The following is a 20841-nucleotide window of genomic DNA, read 5'->3' on the forward strand; positions in this document are numbered from 1 at the left end:
CTATGAGTAACTTCTAATTAACCTAATTGCTAAATTTATGTATATTAATTTTTTTTTTTCATTTTGATATAATGACAATGGCAAAGGCATACCAAAATAAATCCACAAAAAATGCTAAAATATAAACAATGATTGTATAAGCACATACATAACACAAAGTTTTCTATTTCGTAAAGTTAATGTTTATTTTATGGGACAAGGTATTCGCATCTATAATAAAATTCCCGCAACAATTTGCCACTTCATAAAGATATATAATGTGTTAATAAATAAAAATTCATTAAGAAAATACACTTGATAGATTTTTAATGAATTTTTATAACGCAACTTTCACTTCAAGTAATATAATTTTTAATAGTCTAAGAATACATTTAAATTACGCCTGAAACTTAATATTTAGTATATAAGCAAACATATAATTTTAAAAAGTTAACATAATACAGGAATAACATAACGTATCTTTAAAAAAAAACTGATGATAATACTGTTGGACACGAAATAAAATAACGTTTCATTAAAAAAAAAACTGATGATTGTTTATTAATAATGCATTTTACTTTTTGTACCTGGCAACATCATAGTTGTGGGAATTTAGGCGACCTATGTTTTTATAATTCCTCGAGTATTATTCTCTCGATTTATGCTCGATTTTCAGCAATAACAAATCGGAAAAGTTGGTTAAAAAATGTTAATATTGTTGAACAGTACTGGCTTGTTACTAAGCCAGAAAACCTAATGACGATTGAATTAAATCGTCATTAGGTTTTCTGGAATTGAATTAAATCAAAATCAAAATATACTTGATTCAAGTAGACTTTTACAAGTACTTTTGAATCGTCATTTAAAAACTATATTAAGTAAAGCTACCACCGGTTCGGAATGTAGATTCTACCAAGAAGAACCAACAAGAAACTCATGTTAGTTAAATACAATTATATATGTATGTTATATATCCTGCCTGGAAGTCAACAAGCATTAACTCCACGCCTTTTTATCATCTATGTAATCTTGTATTGAATAAGATGCCCTCTATACCAATGATTTTTTACAAATGATACAAAGTACATATTATTATCTTCAATCATCATCACATACCCTTAATTATATATATCCGTTTCCCATACTATAAGGATTAGTTTAGAAGCTATCATACACATAATATAAATCGAGATAAATTTTCCTTTAATATTAATTTATTTCTCTACAAGCTTTAATGTCCTTGCCTTCTTGATATTCCATCTTGTAACATCTCTATCATGGGTACGTTAAAATCTTATTACCTTTATAGCTGCCAGTCCTGATTCCTACAATTAAAATTCATACAAAGTTACAAAGCCCGTTTACCTATCCTGAAATTTTCAAAGGTCCCTTACTAAAGTTATTTAAACCTATGTTCCAAATTTCAACTTTCATAAATGTTAATTACAAACATGACTTTTATAATATAATAACATGACAACAAAAAAAATCAAAAAGTTATTAAATTTGAGTCTTTTTAAAATATTTTGAAGGGCAATAAAAAAATAGTTTCTCCGAATTGAATTAAGTGTAATCAGAAAAAAGTTTATTGATTTCTTAGATTTATTATTTTCTGATTGTGTAGATTACCAGTCTTTGTCTCATTCTCGAATATGAAATGATGATTTCTGCTTAGATTAATTAATTATTAATTATGTCTAGATAGTGTTGCACTAAAAAAGAATTAAAATCGAGTTCCCATTGACGCGATCTGCGTGACAGCTACGTTTGACATTTACAAAACGTCATTTTACATTACAAGTGTGTACAAGAATAAAAATTACGAATTAACAAGGAAATTACTACTACTATACTTGGCTTTAAAATTTAATTGAGTTTGTTATCTCAACCATACCGATCAATCTCATTCGTGTCTTCTCCATCCTACGTGACATTGGCGAAATAATATTCTACTAATTTAATAACTAAAAGCCATTAAACTAAGAATTTAATTGAATTGAAGAATAAAAATAATCACCAAGAGTTGCCCACTTTTTTCGACGCATTCTAAGATTTGACAGTCTATCATATATATCTATAGGATATAAATAATCTAAGGATGACAGAAAGAGTGCGTAACTACCCACCCAAGTTTCTTAGGAATACAATTATATATATAATTATTAAATAGTACCTATTCAGAATTGTATGTTATAAGGTGTTAACAAGATCTATGTTCAAGATATATTACAAGATGTCGTGCAGCACTCCACGTTGACATACAGTTTCAATCATCACTCATTTACCTAAGATTTACGATTATCCTATTTAGCTGCCACGATTAAACATACAAATCATAAAATATACAATCAAATATGTACTTTAAATACAAGTAATACAGTTCATTTTTAATTGGAGCTTGAGTTCTAAGGTTACTTCAATTCAATTCGCGATGAGCTCATAAATTTGACCTGCCTTCTAATCAGTTGTCAACTATTAGTAAACTTTGACTTTGACTGAAAAAATATTTTGTGGAAAATGAGTATTACTGATCTCCTTCGTGTCTTCTTTGCCCTAAATGGCATTGTGAATAACAAAAAATCTGTACCTTTGGCTTAAAAAAAAGTTGTGGCAATTTTATAATAATTAGCATCTGTGATTAGTATTCTGGTTTGTATGAACCAGTGTAACTACAGGCACATAACATCTTAGTTCCCACGTTTGGTGGCGTATTACTGATGTAAGGAATGATTAATATTTCTTGAGGTACCAATGTATATTGGCAGTGGTGACTACTTACCGTCAGGTGGCCGATATGCCAGCCCGCCTACCTATCACATAAAGATACAATAAAATTTATGACGGGCAATGAAAATGGTATGTAGGAAAAAGTCTTAGTGATCGCGAACATTTAGCCTGTAAAGAGGTAACATTTTTTTCTAGAACAAAAAGTCTTATCGAAACAGCGTGGTTTATACAGATGCTTAGAGAAGTAGAATATTTTATTTATTATGTAAAACAAATTTAAAAAAATAATTTTTCGACAAGAGTTATATTTTTTAGCAGTTATCCATAAGTTCAAAACAAAAGCCAAAACTCCTGAAGTCAAAAAAAATATTGGGATTTGTTTCTATAAATTATCAGTAGCTCCTGGAGTCTGGAATTTGATAGCGTTTACCATCGCGTGCCGAAGGCATGATGCTCAACGCTGACGTTGCGCGGGGAGCACTGGCGCTTGAACTGTTACTAGTAGTATCGGATTTGTAGTTCCGTATTACGAGAGTGACGGAATTGTAAAATGATAAACATTATATTATATCTCTCGCAATTGGAAATTGGTAAGCACTTAATTAAGGAACATATAAGAAAAATTAACCATAAATGTCAACATTATTTAATAATATTATATACTAAACCTAAACCTCTACAACTCGTAGCTTCTTTTTTTAGGTTGGCGGACGAGCACGTGGGCCACCTGATGGTAAGTGGTCGACACCGTCCATAGACAATGGCTCTTTAAGAAATATTAATCAATCCTTACATCACCAATGCGCCACCAATCTTGGGAACTAAGATATTATGTGACTTGTGCCTGTGATTACACTGGCTCACTCACCCTTCTAACCGGAACACAACAACACGAGTACTGCTGTTTGGCAATAGAATATCTGATGAGTAGGTGGTACCCAGGCGGGCTTGCACAAAGCCCTACCACCAAGTGAGTAAATATAGTATTCTTTTAATGATTTCTTCATTTAGGCATTGCATAAAATGTTCTCCAAATTTATTAGTATAGATTTTTTTATAACTTTAAGAAATATGCCCTTGCGTAAACAGTCAAACGAACATTCATGTTTTATGTATAACGATTATAAAGGATGTACATTGTATTTGGAACGAATGTATCGTGATTTTGTTACGTTGATTACTGAATATATTTTGAAATCAGCCCGTCTCAATGCTCAGAGCGTATCACGAAAAACAAATAATTATATTTCGAAATTATTGTGAAATTCCGAATGAAAATAAGAATAGTTGATAGATATACTGTATTGTATGTCCTTACAACAATTAATTAAAAAAAAAAAAATGGTGGACACTTTTGCGTCGTTGTTGAATCATAAAATAAAAAGTTAATACAATAGAAACTTTTCTTCGACATAAATAAAAAAAAAACCAACCAATCACAGTCAAAATCACACAAACTCGTGAGTGGACATAGGTACCTATTACGCATTATGCTGCAAGACTTAAACATTTCTCAAAGACATCCCAGGAAAACATTAAGTTCTCATGGAAAATATATTCATACTATACGATACGTTATTATATATTTTGTTTCAAAACTGTAGATTATTTTATCATTTTATTGTCTATTTTAAATTATTAGAAAAACATTGTAACTTTTTTTTTATTATTCTTTAGTTCATGGTAAATCATCTCTAAATCATAAATACCAAATGTCTTCGATACAATAATGTAATCGTAAATAATTATCCAATCTGCAACAGATCTACAATCGATTGTCATCTTTCACGGAGCTGCGCAGGCGCACCACTGAATTGCGTTCACTAACACCTGATTAAAATACAATATCGATTATTTAATTAACAGCTTTGTTAAAAACTCTATACTCAGCCTGAAATAAAAAAAATATACCTTTTTGTAAGGCAATATTATGAGGAATACGTCTGACTAGTTAAAAAGCAGTAATTGTTTATGGTATAAACAATTATTAGATATACGCTTTACAAAGTAAAGTGTTTGTTTTGTTGATCCTGAGGGTAAAAGCTATGGCACCTCCTTGCCTTCCAAAATCGAACTGTTTTGGATTAAATGAGTGACTTTCACACACACACTTTGGAACACTATAGTATCTACTTTGTAATTGTATATTCTCCAAAATTGCTGCCGTGACTGAAATCATCCAGAAGATATAATTTAAAAAAAGAACAGATTTTTAACACTATCGGAACTAAAATGACGGAACATCGGAATTGTTTTACATAGGCAACGAACTTAAAAATTTTCATACGTATTTGGCAAAATAAGTCTGATGTCTACATCGATTTGAATGGATGACATATCTAAAATGAAACATCAGAAATGATTGTCGCTTGGAACCGTGCTCGAGCTTATGTAATATATCGTTACTATTATTATAGATTTATTATGAAATTGTTTACTTATAAGTATTTATAAAGATATAATATTATTAAATCTAGATTTAAATATATAATAATATCGATTTAAATATCGATTTTGTTAAAAATATAAGAATTGGTTATGAACAAATTAGTAAGGATATGGTCCAGTAAAAAACTGTCTAGCGGCTGTCAGTTCAATTTTCATTTCAGTAAATTAAGTTTAACTTTTCTAATTAAGTAAAATTTTTCTTTTGTTTTTTAGTTAGTCAGATGAGTACATGGAATATGGTAACCTTCGACACAATACATACACTGCAATATATAAAAAACGCTCTCTTATTATATTTGCGAATGTAACTTTGGGATCTTTGATGTTATGTCTAAGCCTATAATTATCCGACTAGCTCATACGCCAATTCATTCAAACCCTATTAAGTTTCCTCACTCTTTCAATTCGATATAAAGTCAATCCGACACGAGTGGACTCTCTCCACTCACTAATATTTTTTTAAGTCCTAATTGCTACAGATAATATATAGACAATACTAAACGTCGACTTCTGCAATTATTTATAATCTACCCACTAGACTAACGCTTCGCCAATGTCACGTAGAATAAAGATGACAAGATACGGCGACAAGAGCATTTGGTTTCTTAATATCCATCTGTCGAATGTATTTTTATTTATCGCTTTCTTGCCTTCTGTAACATTGTGCATTGCATGCACTTTCAATACTTATACTATCTGACACTTGAAGCTGATGTATGTCTCTATGATTGAACCAAATCAAATCCATTGTTTCAATGATCTTGTAATAGGAATACGATTGCTTGCGGAATGTTTTACAAATTATATTATTTCAAGCAACAAATGTTTTTATAATTTATTTAATTACTTTTGGTAAAGTAAAGTAACAGTCGGTAAAGTAACACACCGCTGGGCTAAGGTCTCCTCCCTGAGAAGGTTTTAATCAGAATTAAAAAAAAAATTGCTGTCAAAAAAAAATTTATCATTCTGCCCGTCCTTAAATCAACAAAATGATTAAAGCTACATCGCGTAATTAACCTACTATTCAAATATGTTATATTAAATAATTGTATTCTACATATATCGTATAATAATACGTACGATCATAGTCTCATATTATAATTTGGAAATTCAATGTACTATAATTTTAAGTATGAATAATCAGAATTGTTTATCTATGTACATTATAAAGCGTCCTCTACATTGAGCAAGCTAATAAATGTAAACTCTAGCTTAATTTATTATCTCAATGTATAATACCTACACTTTAAGATGTACCTTGGTTCATCTGTTAATAATTATATGCTTAAGCCACGTACAAAGCATAAGGTACCTGACCCAGTTATTTTGCAAAATCGCTTACATTTATTTCAAGTGCCATCCATCCCTTTGAGGTGGTGGTGACTATTGCAAATACATATAAGCGCGAGTAATGATACTAAGGTACAGTTTGCGCAGACTCGCTCGCGCTTCGTACGTACGGTGAGTTTAAAATGTGTTCCAAATATTAAAAAAGTTAAGTTTAAATATTGTGTGGTAAAGAAATACACTTAAGGTTATAATACGTTTTTTTCAGTGTTATGTGAATTTTAAGTGATTTTATTAATTGTTTTTTTTTTTGTTTAAAACATAGTTAATTTTAAATTAAAATGCTAAAAACATTTTTATATAATTTAAATTTGTATGACTTTAACCAACGTTTTAAATTAAATAAATGAATATCACTTTCGCAAAAAATATCCGCCTCCGTGAATTATTAATTTTTGAAAAATCGGATACAGACCAGAAATGTTCGTTTTTTTTTTTAATTTTATATTGGAAAACAATCTATATTTTATACAAACTGCATAAATATAAAAAGAAGTAATGTCTTTAAAAAAACCAAAGTCATTATTAATATTTTTAATAGGTACCGTTAAATTTTTTGAAACATTTAATTTACCTTATTAGTGTAAATAAGAAATAAATATAATCAAAAGAAGTAACCATTTGAGAATAAAACAATTATCACCTTTATCTACATATTTTCAAATAAAAAAAAAAGAGTTCTCAGCAATTCCGCGTTCAATTTTCTCAACACAAAGATCCAACAAATACATCTCCAATCAATTCAATGATAGTAATTGATGATTTCCATCACTTTTCTCTTCTCATTCATAATGTGAACCAATTTAAGTGGTAAAAACTTGCCATTATGTAATCTCATTAATCTAATCTAATCAAACACTTAATTTTAAAGCACTGGAAAACTCCAATAGCGGATATCGATAGTAACGACAATATATATATATATGCATATATTTAAAATTCATTTTAAATTATCCAATCGCTTTCTTTTAAAACAAGTACTTTTTCTTCTTGGTAGGTACTTATTTTTCTATTTAATCCTTCAATCAAACGTGAAAAAATCAAGCGGTCAAGATAGAACCTGTGGTTTTTACATTCCGGTTCGCTTAATATTTAGTTATGACTTTTAGATTTAATAAAAAGGCGTAACATAGGTATATATTAAAAGGAATTAACTCAATAGTAATATTTTCTAAGATTATTTTATTAATATTTATTTTAAATACATATTATTTGAACATATTAGTTCTATTACAAGGAATATTATATAAGCTTTTCATAGATATGAATGATTAAGTTCTTTAGATTCTTACAAGTTACAAAGAATCCTTACAACATATGAATGGATCACAATATAAGCTAATGGTCGTATTTGTTTAGTGCACTACGAGTATATTATTTTATTCGTGTTCCAACTTTTATGCTACAATATTTTCTGTTCATATTTTATTAATAAAATAAATAATAATTTTAAAAAAACATTATATTGTTCACGTGACCCAAGGGCATCACTATTATAAGGTTCATTACAAAATATTCAATATATATATATTATAATGGTAATTGTCGATATATTTTATTTTTGTTCATAATGTATCGATATTTGTATTTCTAAATGATTATCATCTATTTCATTTAATCAGTATAGTTTTATTAATGGAACTCTGCTGCACTTTGTTTATTTAAAAAAAAAAGAAGCTAATACCAATGTTTTTTTTTACAGATTTAGTTTAGGGTTTCCAAGCGACACCAACAACATGCTACGTTTGTCAACGTTTTGCAGTAAGTATTAAAAAAAAATGACACTTCATAACACACAAATGTAATACCGCCTAAAATAGTTCCACATATCTTATATCGAATTGATAGAATAAACAAAACATACATAAACGGGTTAAATTTCTTTTCGAGTTTTGTATGTCGTACTTGAATCGAATCGGACCAATCAGGCGACAAACGGATTTTCCCGTAAGGTTTTAATATTTTTGTAACGTCTCTTAAAGTTAGGACACTAAAATGATCGAAAAGATATAGAAGATTAATATTTCTCAAAACTAGCCCGTTCGTTTTAAATGATGAATTTACTACTGAATCTCTAAAATTAAAGAACTCTTTATGAGTTTGACGTTCTTTTATTATAACGCATTACTTCGATAATTTTGGTTAATTTTGTATAAATCAATAAATAAACGATATTAATACTAAAACATAAATAGCAATTTTCTAATTTTACTTTAGGTACATTCCGAGATAATGCTTGACAAAGAAGTCCGGCAATGACCTTATAAGCGTTCCTTTTTATTCATCCCGATAAACTCAATCCTAAAAATTATAACTTTATAAATGCATGGATTTTAATAGACCTTTTAAAAGCATCAACGTTGTTTAGCAAATAATGGACGTGCACACATTTATTCTTTTAAGATTAAATGATATATCTTAAACGAAACACTCAACAGGTCCGCACCTGTGAACCATTTTTTTTTAAATTTTGTATATATAAAAGCAAATGCCATTTTTATCAAACCAGCTCAACCTGCGGTTTTAGCCGCACAAAATTTATAAAAGATACATAGCCACATAGCCACATATTATAGCTCACAAACCGTCACTAGATTTAAATATCTTTTGAATTAAAAAGTAACCATCTTTCCTTTGACTCAAACTATCTCTATACCAAATTTCATCTGAATCGTTTCAGCGGTTTGAGCTTGAAGAAGTAACAGACGGAGTTACTTTCAGATTTATAATATTAGTATAGATTATCAACTAGTGTCTTCAATGCTATATGCTATGGGATGCAGGTCACTGCACGTGTTCCCTTTATGTATTTACATAACATAATTGGCAATTAAACCATGCGTGTGATGAACATAATTGCACCTTTCCAGCCTTTACTTTAATATCCAACAAAAGTTAAATTCTATTCAAAATCGTCATTTGTTAAAATTGTAGATGGACCAATGGTTAGAACATGTGTATGTGAGTTCAAACTCGGGTACTTTGAAATTAAATATGTCTAATTTGTTAATATAAATTCGTCTCATTTTCGGTGAAGGAAAAGATAGTAACTTGGTGGTAGAGTCTCCAATCCGTGTTCTCAAATTAAAAGAGGAGGATATTTCCAAATTGGTGCTCAAGTTTAATTACGTATTGTTAAATGTTACCTCCTTAATTTGGCAACGTAACCCTGAATTGAGTTTACTTACTAATTCATTGTGATTTTAATCTTCACTGGGCAAAAAAATCTTACAAATTGTACATTTGCTTTAAAGTTCCAACTTAAATTAAGTTTGTTTGTTTGTGGTAATCTTTCAATCTAAGTGATTTTTAAGCTGTTGTGTAAAAGTTAATAAGGAGAATTGTTAGTACAATTAGGTATATTTAAATATTACAGCTCAGGTACTGAGTCTACGTTTAAAATTATTTATTTATTTACAAAACTGGAGGGAAGGCTCAATAGTAAGAACGCACATAAACATACAGTCGCGGGTTCAATATCAAACAGCACCACTTAAAACTTAGATGCTTGCCCGATGGTACCACATTTATCAAATCTCCAATAAACAATAAACTCCAAACTTTGACCCAATGAGGGGAGGAACGAGGTAGTATGCGTAACCAGAAATCCTGGGGTCTCTACTAAAAAAAAGGTATGATACATACAATTCGAGGAATGTATTGTACCCTACAGCACAACATAAAAAAATGATAACTTTGCGTATATTTAAACCAATTCGAAAATATCTTCAATTGTTTATGCATTTATCTTTCATTAGGCTCGAATTAAATAAATACCTATAATATTTGTCAATTGCATCTTCAACGTCAATCTCAATCATCCAATCAAAATCTTCTCTTTTTTCGAAGAAACAATGTATGTATAAATACACCAATAGCTAAGTCTCATCGTGTTAGCAATTAACGCTAACGATCAATTTATTATAATCATTTAATCGGACGACTAAATGCCTTTGACTAAAATATGAGACATGAAACGCCTGATCTCTGATAATACCTACTAACTTTATATAAAGGGAATTCATTAATTTAATGAATTACCTTTATATATACCTCGGCGGTGAAGGAAAACATCGTGGGGAAACCTGCATGTGTCTCATTTCAACGAAATTCTGCAACATGTGTATTCCCCCACCCGCATTGGAGCAGCGTGTTGGAATATGCTATAAACCTTCTCCTCAAAGGGAGAGGAGACCTTAGCCCAGCAGTGGGAAATTTACAGGCTGCTAATGTAATGTAAAATTAATTTAATTATTAAGGACAACTACTTTCATGTTATCCAGTTTAAATCCCAGGTCAAAAAAATATCTAATCTAAAAAACATCACCACGTATCGATTACAAACTTGATTAATATGATTGATAATATTACATTTATAGCAACATTTTCGTTATAACACTATAATCAGTATGCTAAATAACACGGTATAACGTTACATTCTAGTATTACCTGTAACTACACGTAGGTAGCCCTTTCGTAAAGCAATGTAATATGAATCCACAAAACGTCCAAAGTTCTAAACTGTTAATCATAATGTCCAATTTAAAAATAAACGTAATAAATATTTGTGTTTGATAAATTGTTATACGATCACCTCATCTTCAAATATGTATATTAATATTTATTAACGGTTTTAAAATAACTTTAAAAGTTAAAAGGTTCACTGTTAAATATTATTTTCCGAACCGGTGCTGATTACTAGTTAGAATATATACGTTTACAATACGTTAGAGTAATATTAAGTCAGGATTACTTATAATAAAAAATTAAATAATAATTTGTGTAATATTACTATCAGACAAAGTAAATAATATATAGAACGAGTATAACATTAGCTTCGAGTAGGTCTTCTTTGTTCTAAACAAACGGTGGCCGCCTTAAGAAACATCGGCATTCACGCTTTTTGAAAACGAACTAACAAACAAGATACGCAAACGCAAATGATTGAAGCGTCTAACAATCTTTTGTGTACTGCCGACTATTTTGAATAAAATCAGTAGTAATGGATTTAAATTGCATACATTGATTACTACACTCACAGATTATAAAATAATTGGCAGTTAGAGCTGCACGGAATATTATAGTAAAGCATCAAATGTATTCTCTATATAAATTCGAAAGCGAAAAAGAATACCTAGGGGTCAATTTTTCTTCTTTTCGATTCAATTTCGACTATTCCTCACAAAAATTAACCTCAGTTTAATCGAAACTGAAGAAAAATTTCACTTATTTATATCGTTTACGATACGATCTCGATTATACTCCGATTCAACTTTGATCGAACCGCAACTGGTTCGTTTGTAGAATAGGAAAATGGTTGAACGTCAATAATAATGTTTGCGATAATCCGACAATTTTTTAGCAGATTTGGAGCTCTGGCAGCGCAAAATGATGTATTTTTATTAATAATTAAAGTCATAGCAGTTTTGACGTAATAACAAAACGGGAAACGCACTACAGGGAATTTGAATTCGCTTTTGATGTTTCATTTTAATGTACTGCGCGCTCCATCCAACTTTTGTTTTAGAATTTGAAACCGATTACATTTCTGCTTAAATCCGAATCACTCCCTGTGGCAGTGACTAAAGAAGCGTATTTTATGTCAACATAAGGAACTGTCAACAAATTAATAATTAAGTTACGTAGAAGTCCAGAAAAGGTGGTCATAAATACACATTTAACACTAAATTAATTTATGATTATTAATGAATACTCCAGGCTTCTCAATGAGAAATGTGTTGTATAATAATTCAAGTAACAATAAACATTCATCCTTAAGAATCATTTCAATAAGCTCAAACAGACGCTCAGTTTCTCAAGAATACGGTCAAATCATTTTCCAGTCTGAAATAAATGTGGACCCGATTTATACAGTTCTTATGCTTCCTAGTGCATTGTTCTATATCGTGAGCTCACAGCACGAGTATCCTCTACGTGAGAAACTATAGACTATAGACTTCCCTATTCTAACTCTATTTACTAGCAAATATACGAAACAATTATGAATCATGTCAATTTGGAATCGTGTGAATGTAGCTTTAATTGAAAAAAAAAAACAAACATATACAGGTTAAAGTTTCAACGTCCATTTATCGATTTTAAACATAATGTTAAACCTAATATATATATATATAATATATATATAGCTCTGACTTTGGTGAAGATATTTATGTCATGAAAAACATACAATGACTGACCTAAAAATATTTAATAAGTAATTGCAGGCACAAAAACACTTAATAATATTTACATAAATATAACTAAATCAGGCTAGATTTCACTGGTATTCTATTTCAACACGTATTCTGTACAGTATATAAAAAAATTCGAGATGAGTTTATTTTCAAGAAAAAGTAATGGAAGAACGCTGAATTAAACTCTGATACTGAATTTATTAGGCCGTTTAAATTTTATTTTTTCATATGACGTAGCGAGTTTTAATTGGACTATTGGTGTAAATCTATCTGCTATCTCTATGATATTCTCTATCAACGATTATATACCTAACTATAATATATTATACCATAAAAATAGACATCTATCAAGTAGATTCTATAGCATCGTAATTCCCTTAAGGTATTCTTGCTAAATAAAACCTGCAATTAAGGAATATAATTGAAAAATATATAGGCATAGTTTAGAGTTTAGAAACAATCTAAATAATCTTTTTTTTATATTTAGGCAAAACACCAATTAAAAAAAAAAAACAAAAATAATACGTAAACTATAAACAGAAATTTAAACTAAGGAAAATTTAATTATCTTCGTATAAATTACTTGAAATTAAAAAAAAAAAACATGATTACCTGTCAACGTGCAGTATAGTAATAAAGTTGCAAATTCTTATTATGATAAGTTTAAGGCCTTTGCCTAGACGGGAAACATTTAATAATAACTGTCAAATATTACTATGATGTAGAAATAATCAGTCACCAATTATTTTATTCAACATATACAAATTAAATTGAAACGAGTATCCATCGTATATTTCATTAATTTTAATGATAAACATTTACCGTGAATCCTTTCTTAATATTTATTTTATATCAAGCCTAAATTATAGTGATAACGATAGCTGTTTTTTTATTAGAAATACGTTTGCATATAACAATATTTTCTATTAATAAAAAAAGGTTTTATTACTTTTTTTGAAAAATGTGTGTCTTTGCATTAATGTCATATGATAACTAGGTACTGGGCGGTTACCGAAAGACGTTCATTACGATTACAACAATTTCCCCATTATACGTGGCTTGCGCAAGCGCCGAAGCCGGCCGGTCCCACGCGATGTCATCTGCGGTCCATTGTGCCAGGGGGAGGAAATTAGATAAAACGTTAATAAATACTTAGTCCATTTAACTTATGTTGAAATCAACCTAAGCATTTTCTAACAACTTTGCAATTGACCTTAAGCAGACCTTGAAATCTTACGCACATTTAAATTATTTTATCGTACATAAACAGATGGTGCAATAATGGTGGACCTTACAGACTTTGTCTGACTGTGCCGATGTGCGCTTTCAATTTACTTCTCTCAATAAAAAAAAACACTACATAGCATTCATTTGTAATAACCCTTTTATTAACAATATTACCAGTGTATCAGGAGAATTTATAGCCTTCTTCTACAACGCTGCAGAATACCTATCGCATCATATATATATATATATATTAAACATGTCTTATAATTTATTAAGGCACATCGATTTTATCACGTTATCCTTTAATTGCTGAAAATGTATACATTATAATAAAACCTTTTTTTTTTTCAGTGTTACTGTCGATAGCAGTCGCTCAAAGTGGATATGAATATAACAAACCAAATAAACCATACAGTCCCTCGACGCCAAGTGGCCCCGGCTACCAACCAGGACCCACAAGTGGATATCCTGGTACACAAACCTCTCCATCATACCCAAATACGCCACAGCAAAATGGATACCCAGGAGTCGGTTCGGGCACAACACCAAGTTACCCATCTGGACCTTCAGGCTACCCTTCAAATAATCAAGGCTATAATCGGCCATCAACGAACTATCCTGGTCAATCTTATCCAGGACAAAGTCCAGGCGGACCAACGGGTCCTTCTGGTGTTCCAGGACAGGGTTCAAATTATCCTGGACAGAACTACCCAGGGCAAGGTTCAAATTATCCTGGACAAAACTACCCAGGTCAAGGACAAAACACCCAACGTCCGGGATTTGGACCCGATACTTCCAATTTTGGCACAGATGATAATAGTGGTTCTGAAGGTGGAGATTATTCAGCAATACCCGGTGAGCCAGATAGAGATTATCCCATACTTTCAGTCGTCCCCGAAACATCGTTCAGGTGTGACGCTCAATCTTATCCAGGTTATTACGCAGACGTCGAAGCTCGATGCCAAGTATTCCATGTTTGTGCCAATAATATAACTTACGACTTTTTATGTCCCAATGGAACAATATTTTCTCAAGAGTTTTTCGTCTGCGTCTGGTGGAATCAATTTGACTGTGACTCTGCCCCTAGTTATTATGGACTTAACGCAAATCTATATGATTATTCCATAATGGGATCTAATCATGGTGGAATTCCTCAAAGCCCTCAAGGATCTTATCCTAGCAGTTCTGGACCACAAAGTCCATCAACAAACTATCCAGGAAGCACAGGACCTCAAGGATCTTACCCAGGCAATACAGGTCCGCAAGGACCAGTATCTGGCTACCCCGGTAGTACAGGCCCGTCAGCTGGTTTTCCCGGAATTCAAAAACCAAGTTATCCAGGATCTTATCCTGGTGCTCAACAACCTGGATCTCGTCCTAGTGGTCCTGGAACACAACAACCGGGCTCATACCCCGGAAGCCCTGGTCCGCAACGGCCTGGATCTTATCCTAGTGGACCTGGAACACAACAACCGGGCTCATACCCTGGACGCCCTGGTCCGCAACGGCCTGGATCTTATCCTAGTGGACCTGGATCACAACAACCGGCCTCATACCCCGGAAGCCCTGGTCCGCAACGGCCTGGAGCTTATCCTAGTGGACCTGGAACACAACAACCGGGCTCATACCCTGGAAGCCCTGGTCCGCAACGGCCTGGATCTTATCCTAGTGGACCTGGATCACAACAACCTGGCTCATACCCTGGAAGCCCAGGTCCGCAACGGCCTGGAGCTTATCCTAGTGGACCTGGAACACAACAACCGGGCTCATACCCCGGAAGCCCTGGTCCGCAACGGCCTGGATCTTATCCTAGTGGTCCTGGAACACAACAACCGGGCTCATACCCCGGAAGCCCTGGTCCGCAACGGCCTGGATCTTATCCTAGTGGACCTGGAACACAACAACCGGGCTCATACCCTGGAAGCCCAGGTCCGCAACGGCCTGGATCTTATCCTAGTGGACCTGGATCACAACAACCGGGCTCATATCCCGGATCTTATCCTACTCAGGGATCTCAAGGTCCGAGCTCAACGAACTATCCAGGATCTCAAAGTACACCAAGCTATCCTGGATCAGGTAACCAAGGTTATCCGTCGGGAAAACCTTCTGGACCGAGCTTCCCATCTGGTACTGGAAGACCTCAAGGACCCAGCGATAATAATTATCCAAGTTCTCAACCTAACAGAGAATACCTCCCACCTAGAAACTGAATTTTCCACTTGGATCTAAATAATGAAAATCTTAGATTTATTCGTTAGTTTTAAGTTTCCAAAATGCCACTTATAATATTTAACAAAGAATGTTTGAAAATTTCAAGAGAAAACGTTGACAAATGTGAATGTTGGTGTAAAAATTCTGAATCGCTTAGTCTGTATAATGTCTTTACATAAACTCTCTATCAATCTATATAAAACTGTACATTTAGAAGAACGTGACCTTGATTTGGAATACATTGTATCATATATTTTAAATTTTCATAAATGTGGAAGTTTGTTGCAAAAATAAGTGTTCACAAAGTACAAATACTATTTGATTAATGTTTCACGATAGTTTTATCACTATTTAGTATGTAAAGTATTAATAAAGCATTTCATTTTGTAAATAAAACAAAAAGCTAATAATAAAGAAATATATTTCGAGCAACATATTTATATATTTTTATTTAAAATAAACATCTTACTCTTTCTCTATTTTATAGCCCGACTTCTCCGACGAAGTAAATCTAAGTTCTCACCAGTTTGTCCGGTATTTTTCGCCATTAAATCATTTATGTCTGTCATTTCTGTGCAACTTATAGGCATATTGTTCCCATCAACTACAACCTTAACGAGACCACCATTTATTCTATTTCTTATTGAATTTTGATAAAGTATAACTTTATATAATTTTTTTATTGTAATATATGATAAATTATTATATGCCAAGTTTAGTGAAGCAAGCGTCATATTGCCGAAGCAGTATTTGTAACCATCAACATTCTTTGTATAATGTGGATGAAATGGATCTTGAAAAGGTCCCATTACTTCGGCAAGCATCATTTCAGCCTTTGTTTTAATAAAGTCTTCAATTGCACTTCCGCTGCTAGGTCTCTCTTTTTCTTTTCTAGCACTGGATTTACTTTTTAATGTTGTCGTCGATGTTTTTTTTCTTTTCGACGAGATACTTTGACTGATTTGATCATACGATCTTTTACAATATCCCTCTAAGTATTTTGAATACAGAGCATTTCTACATTTAAAATAATCTAACCGCCTCCGACGCATATTTAATATTTCGTCATATGTTAGAGGAAATTCAATTAACACGTCTAATAAGTAACAGGCACCGTCGTCGGTGATGTGGTTGTCGGCCAAATTTAAATACCGCAAATGTCTATTAGTTCTCAACGCACCTCCGAAATATTTCGCTCCCTCATCTGTTATGTGGTTTGAGGATAGATTTAAAAGCAATAAATTATCAGCAGCGGCGGCGTGGTGTAGCTTTGAAGCGATTATTTCGCAAGCCTCATCATTTACCTTACATCTGCATAATGAGAGATTTCTGAGACTGCTTCTCAATAACATACTATAATCGCAGCTTGCTAAAGGTGATCCGTCAAGCAATATTTCTGTAATTGTTGACACATTAAGCATTTTGCCCAATTCGTGTATAATGTACATATCAATTCCACAATTGGTAATACTTAATGGCACTAAATTCTTGTAATATGGTACTAATAAGCCGATTATCTTTAGCAGAATATTCGGTACTTGTGACACTTTAGTTATTTTGATTTCTGTTAAAGTATGATAATTATCATATACAAATGTCGTAGCTATGTTATTTGTGTAAGACACAGAAGGAGCCACAGATGAAGCTTGATCCGAAGGTGCTGGAACGTCAACGGTTGATTCCGGTACCTTGTGCTCTGGCATTAAACTTATTCTTTTAGACTTAGTTTTATTATCCGCCTGTTTCAATGCCTTATAATAGTCGTCTAAAAATTTACATTTTTAAATTACTTTTTTTACAAAATTCCTAAATTGTCGTTGATTGTATTTAATATATTGAATGATGTTATGAATGCGAAATTTGTATGAATTACTGAAAAATATTATGTAACACGGTAAATTAAAAAATAATTTTGAACGCGGATATGGACGTGAAATAATTTCCAAAGATGATATTTTTTCCTTTAATCTTAAAAGCAAAACAAGCACTCATAATGAGTGTCAATTTGCACGTTTAAATATTTTACAGATTCTCAGGCGAATCCATACGATAAAAATCAAAAATAGATAAAAAACAACAAAATTAAAAAGTATACAGGTATGCCAAAATTATGTTTCGATTTGATTGCAATAAACTGTAATTTTGATACTTTTTCGCATCATAACATCATTTCATGTCACAAAATCAAACATTAATATGGGAACAAGCATATAAAAATAACACACCTTGTCTTATTTCCTTTTTCACACTAACTGCATATGGACAATTAAACTTTGCGCATGCCATAACTAGCATATTATCCAAGTCACAAACATCGTCGTGAAAAATGTTTTCAGTATTTCCAGACCGAGCCGACCTGATTGACCGCAAGCTCTTCGTTGATTTCGGAGATTTCATGTTTTATACAAAATTATTAAATAATATTATATATAAAAAATACAACTTTAAAAATAATAAAATATAATATATAAAATATAATAAGAATCGTAACAATAAATAAATAAAAATACTAGAAATAAAGTATTTTCATTTTCAAAATAAGCAACCTTGTCAAAAAGAAGCCAAAATGTAACATTGACAATAAACAAAAGTAAAGATTTGAATGCCAAAGAGAATTGTGTGATATAGGACGGTAGAAAAACAAAAAAATAAAAATGGTTTTACAATATTTAACATTTATTTCAAAACTATTCAATGAATGATGATGATATCTTAACCAAAACTCTTTCAGCCGGGTCTTTCTCTCTACCTCACACAATTGTGTGTAACCAACTTTACCCAGAAGATATAAGCACATACATGTACGTGAAGATAGGCTTGGCTATTTCAATATCATAATTAGTAATTAGTTATCGTAAATATTAACTGTAGAAAAAATATATAAAACCGTTAAGATTAATTTGTCAGTTATTCTCAAGACATTTATTTCCAAAACACAAAAAATTATCAAAATTGTTTAGATCATTTGGAATGAGTTGGGTGACATGCATACTTACAGAATATTTATTAATATATAAAAATTTTGGTCGTATAGTGTATAGAAGCATCACGGAGCAAAGTAAGTATTAGATATTTGAGGCAATCGTCTAGAATACGGCATGAGAAATACATACTCACATATGTTATTTGATGATGGCAAAGATTTTATGTTACATAATATGTACATTGATAAAATCACAAATAAGTTGCCTAGCTAATTCATAGGCCAATAATGTTAAATAATATTAACTTTCACAAACCCTTCTTGATCAACTTCCCGAATTTTTATTTATTAAAATCGAACATCAGTCGAGATAATATTACACGAGGAATTGGAAAAACGTCGTCTACAGCCCAATAAGGTAAACAGTGTTAACATAACAATAATACGCTGTTAATATTTCAAATTACATTTATTAAATTTTTAAAAGACAAACTAGACTATCCGTAAATTAACAATTGATACTTACACATGATCCAATCCTAAACCTAAAATTAGCTTGGATTTGTATCCGGATGAGCAGCACTAAATTTTCATGTGCTCATTAATTAATCTTTATAGTAAATTAATTAATTATGAACGATTGCACTTATGACAATAACTCAAAAGAAAATTAACTGTTGTACTTATTCTTAAATCATAACTAAAAACCATATTCCTTGATAAAAAAAATGTAATAAATTAGTTTTTTTAAGCTGTTTTAAATTTATTTTAACGTCAAAATAAAATAATTTAATAGTACTTAATTTATAGGCTAATATGAATTATATAAAATAAAGGTACTTAATTTATACACTCCTTCTGAAGAAATAATAATCATTCTACTTCTTAGCGGTTCTACCCAGAACTTCTAGAGGGTGATTAGTTAAACAATAATAACCGAAACACCTGTGATACTTAACGTTTAACTGAAGCTAAACTAACCTCTGTTAAAGATATGAAGAACATTTAATCTACTTAACATATTTATCTTATATTAGAAAAAGTTATATAGTGGTTAATTAATATTTAAATTAATATTAATTAACCACTTAGAAAATAGTTTTAATGAAAGTAAAAAAAAAAAAAAATTAATTATGTAAATTTTCTTTTTTTTTTCTATGACTGATTTTATGTGATTCAGAAAGCGGTATGTTGTCTGTTATTGCTGCCTTCAAAAAATATTCGATAGCAATCAGTTCGTTGCACGATTCGGGTAAATTATTTCCTTCTAAGACGAGTTTTAGTAATCCTTTACACTCAGCTGGTTTGTTTATTTTGTTTTGATATTTCAATACATCGTATATTTTTCGAATTGACCAATATCCTAAATTATTATAAGCGATATTAAGGTAGCATATCCTTAAATTACCGATGTCGTACGTTTGTCCGTTTTCACGTACTATATTTTGATCATCAAACACGTCCTTAAATTCACCAACTATTTCTGTAGTCATTTTCTCTGCTTGTTGATTTATCGACGAACCTTCGAAATGAACAATAAGTTTCTTCATTTTGTCTATATCCTGTTCTCGACCTAGCTTTGTCAATCTTCTTATATACTTTTGGTTTTCTTTATTTTCCTCCTCTTTCAATTGGTTAAGGATCGTGTCTTTACATCTATTGAATACTTCTACTCTCTCGGTGAAATATTTAAAGTGTTTAAAATTTTTTGCAATTTTTTCGTCTTTTGTTAAAGGAAATGAAATGAGATGAGTCAGAATATAATTTGCGCCAACATCGGTAATT

At 31.4% G+C, this 20841-nt stretch overlaps 2 protein-coding genes across 2 annotated transcripts; one reads left to right on the forward strand and one right to left on the reverse strand.

Annotated features, from left to right (window-relative positions):
• Positions 1–6585: 6585 nt before the first annotated feature.
• LOC125071449 (spidroin-2-like) lies at positions 6586–16556 on the forward strand. Its single transcript, XM_047681704.1, has 3 exons — positions 6586–6615; positions 8204–8262; positions 14274–16556. Exons 2-3 carry the CDS (start codon positions 8238–8240, stop codon positions 16130–16132), a joined length of 1884 nt encoding a protein of 627 aa, XP_047537660.1. The 5' UTR covers positions 6586–6615; positions 8204–8237; the 3' UTR covers positions 16133–16556.
• An 8-nt stretch (positions 16557–16564) lies between these two features.
• LOC125071451 (leucine-rich repeat-containing protein 71-like) lies at positions 16565–18530 on the reverse strand. Its single transcript, XM_047681705.1, has 2 exons — positions 18359–18530; positions 16565–17898 (listed from the first exon to the last, which is right to left on the reverse strand). Exons 1-2 carry the CDS (start codon positions 18528–18530, stop codon positions 16610–16612), a joined length of 1461 nt encoding a protein of 486 aa, XP_047537661.1. The 3' UTR covers positions 16565–16609.
• Positions 18531–20841: the final 2311 nt, after the last annotated feature.

This window comes from Vanessa atalanta, chromosome 19, assembly GCF_905147765.1.
Source record: "Vanessa atalanta chromosome 19, ilVanAtal1.2, whole genome shotgun sequence".
Lineage (NCBI taxonomy): Eukaryota > Metazoa > Arthropoda > Insecta > Lepidoptera > Nymphalidae > Vanessa > Vanessa atalanta.

What these genes read in the sequence shown, in the direction of transcription:
- LOC125071449 (XM_047681704.1), top strand. Translation starts at nt 8,238, where the DNA reads ATGCTACGTTTGTCAACGTTTTGCA. An exon ending in ACGTTTGTCAACGTTTTGCA is followed by an intron (nt 8,263 to 14,273) that starts GTAAGTATTAAA and finishes TTTTTTTTTCAG; the next exon opens with TGTTACTGTCGATAGCAGTC.
- LOC125071451 (XM_047681705.1), bottom strand. Translation starts at nt 18,530, where the DNA reads ATGAAATCTCCGAAATCAACGAAGAGCTTGCGGTCAATCAGGTCGGCT. An exon ending in GAAAAAGGAAATAAGACAAG is followed by an intron (nt 17,899 to 18,358) that starts GTGTGTTATTTT and finishes GTAAATTTTTAG; the next exon opens with ACGACTATTATAAGGCATTG.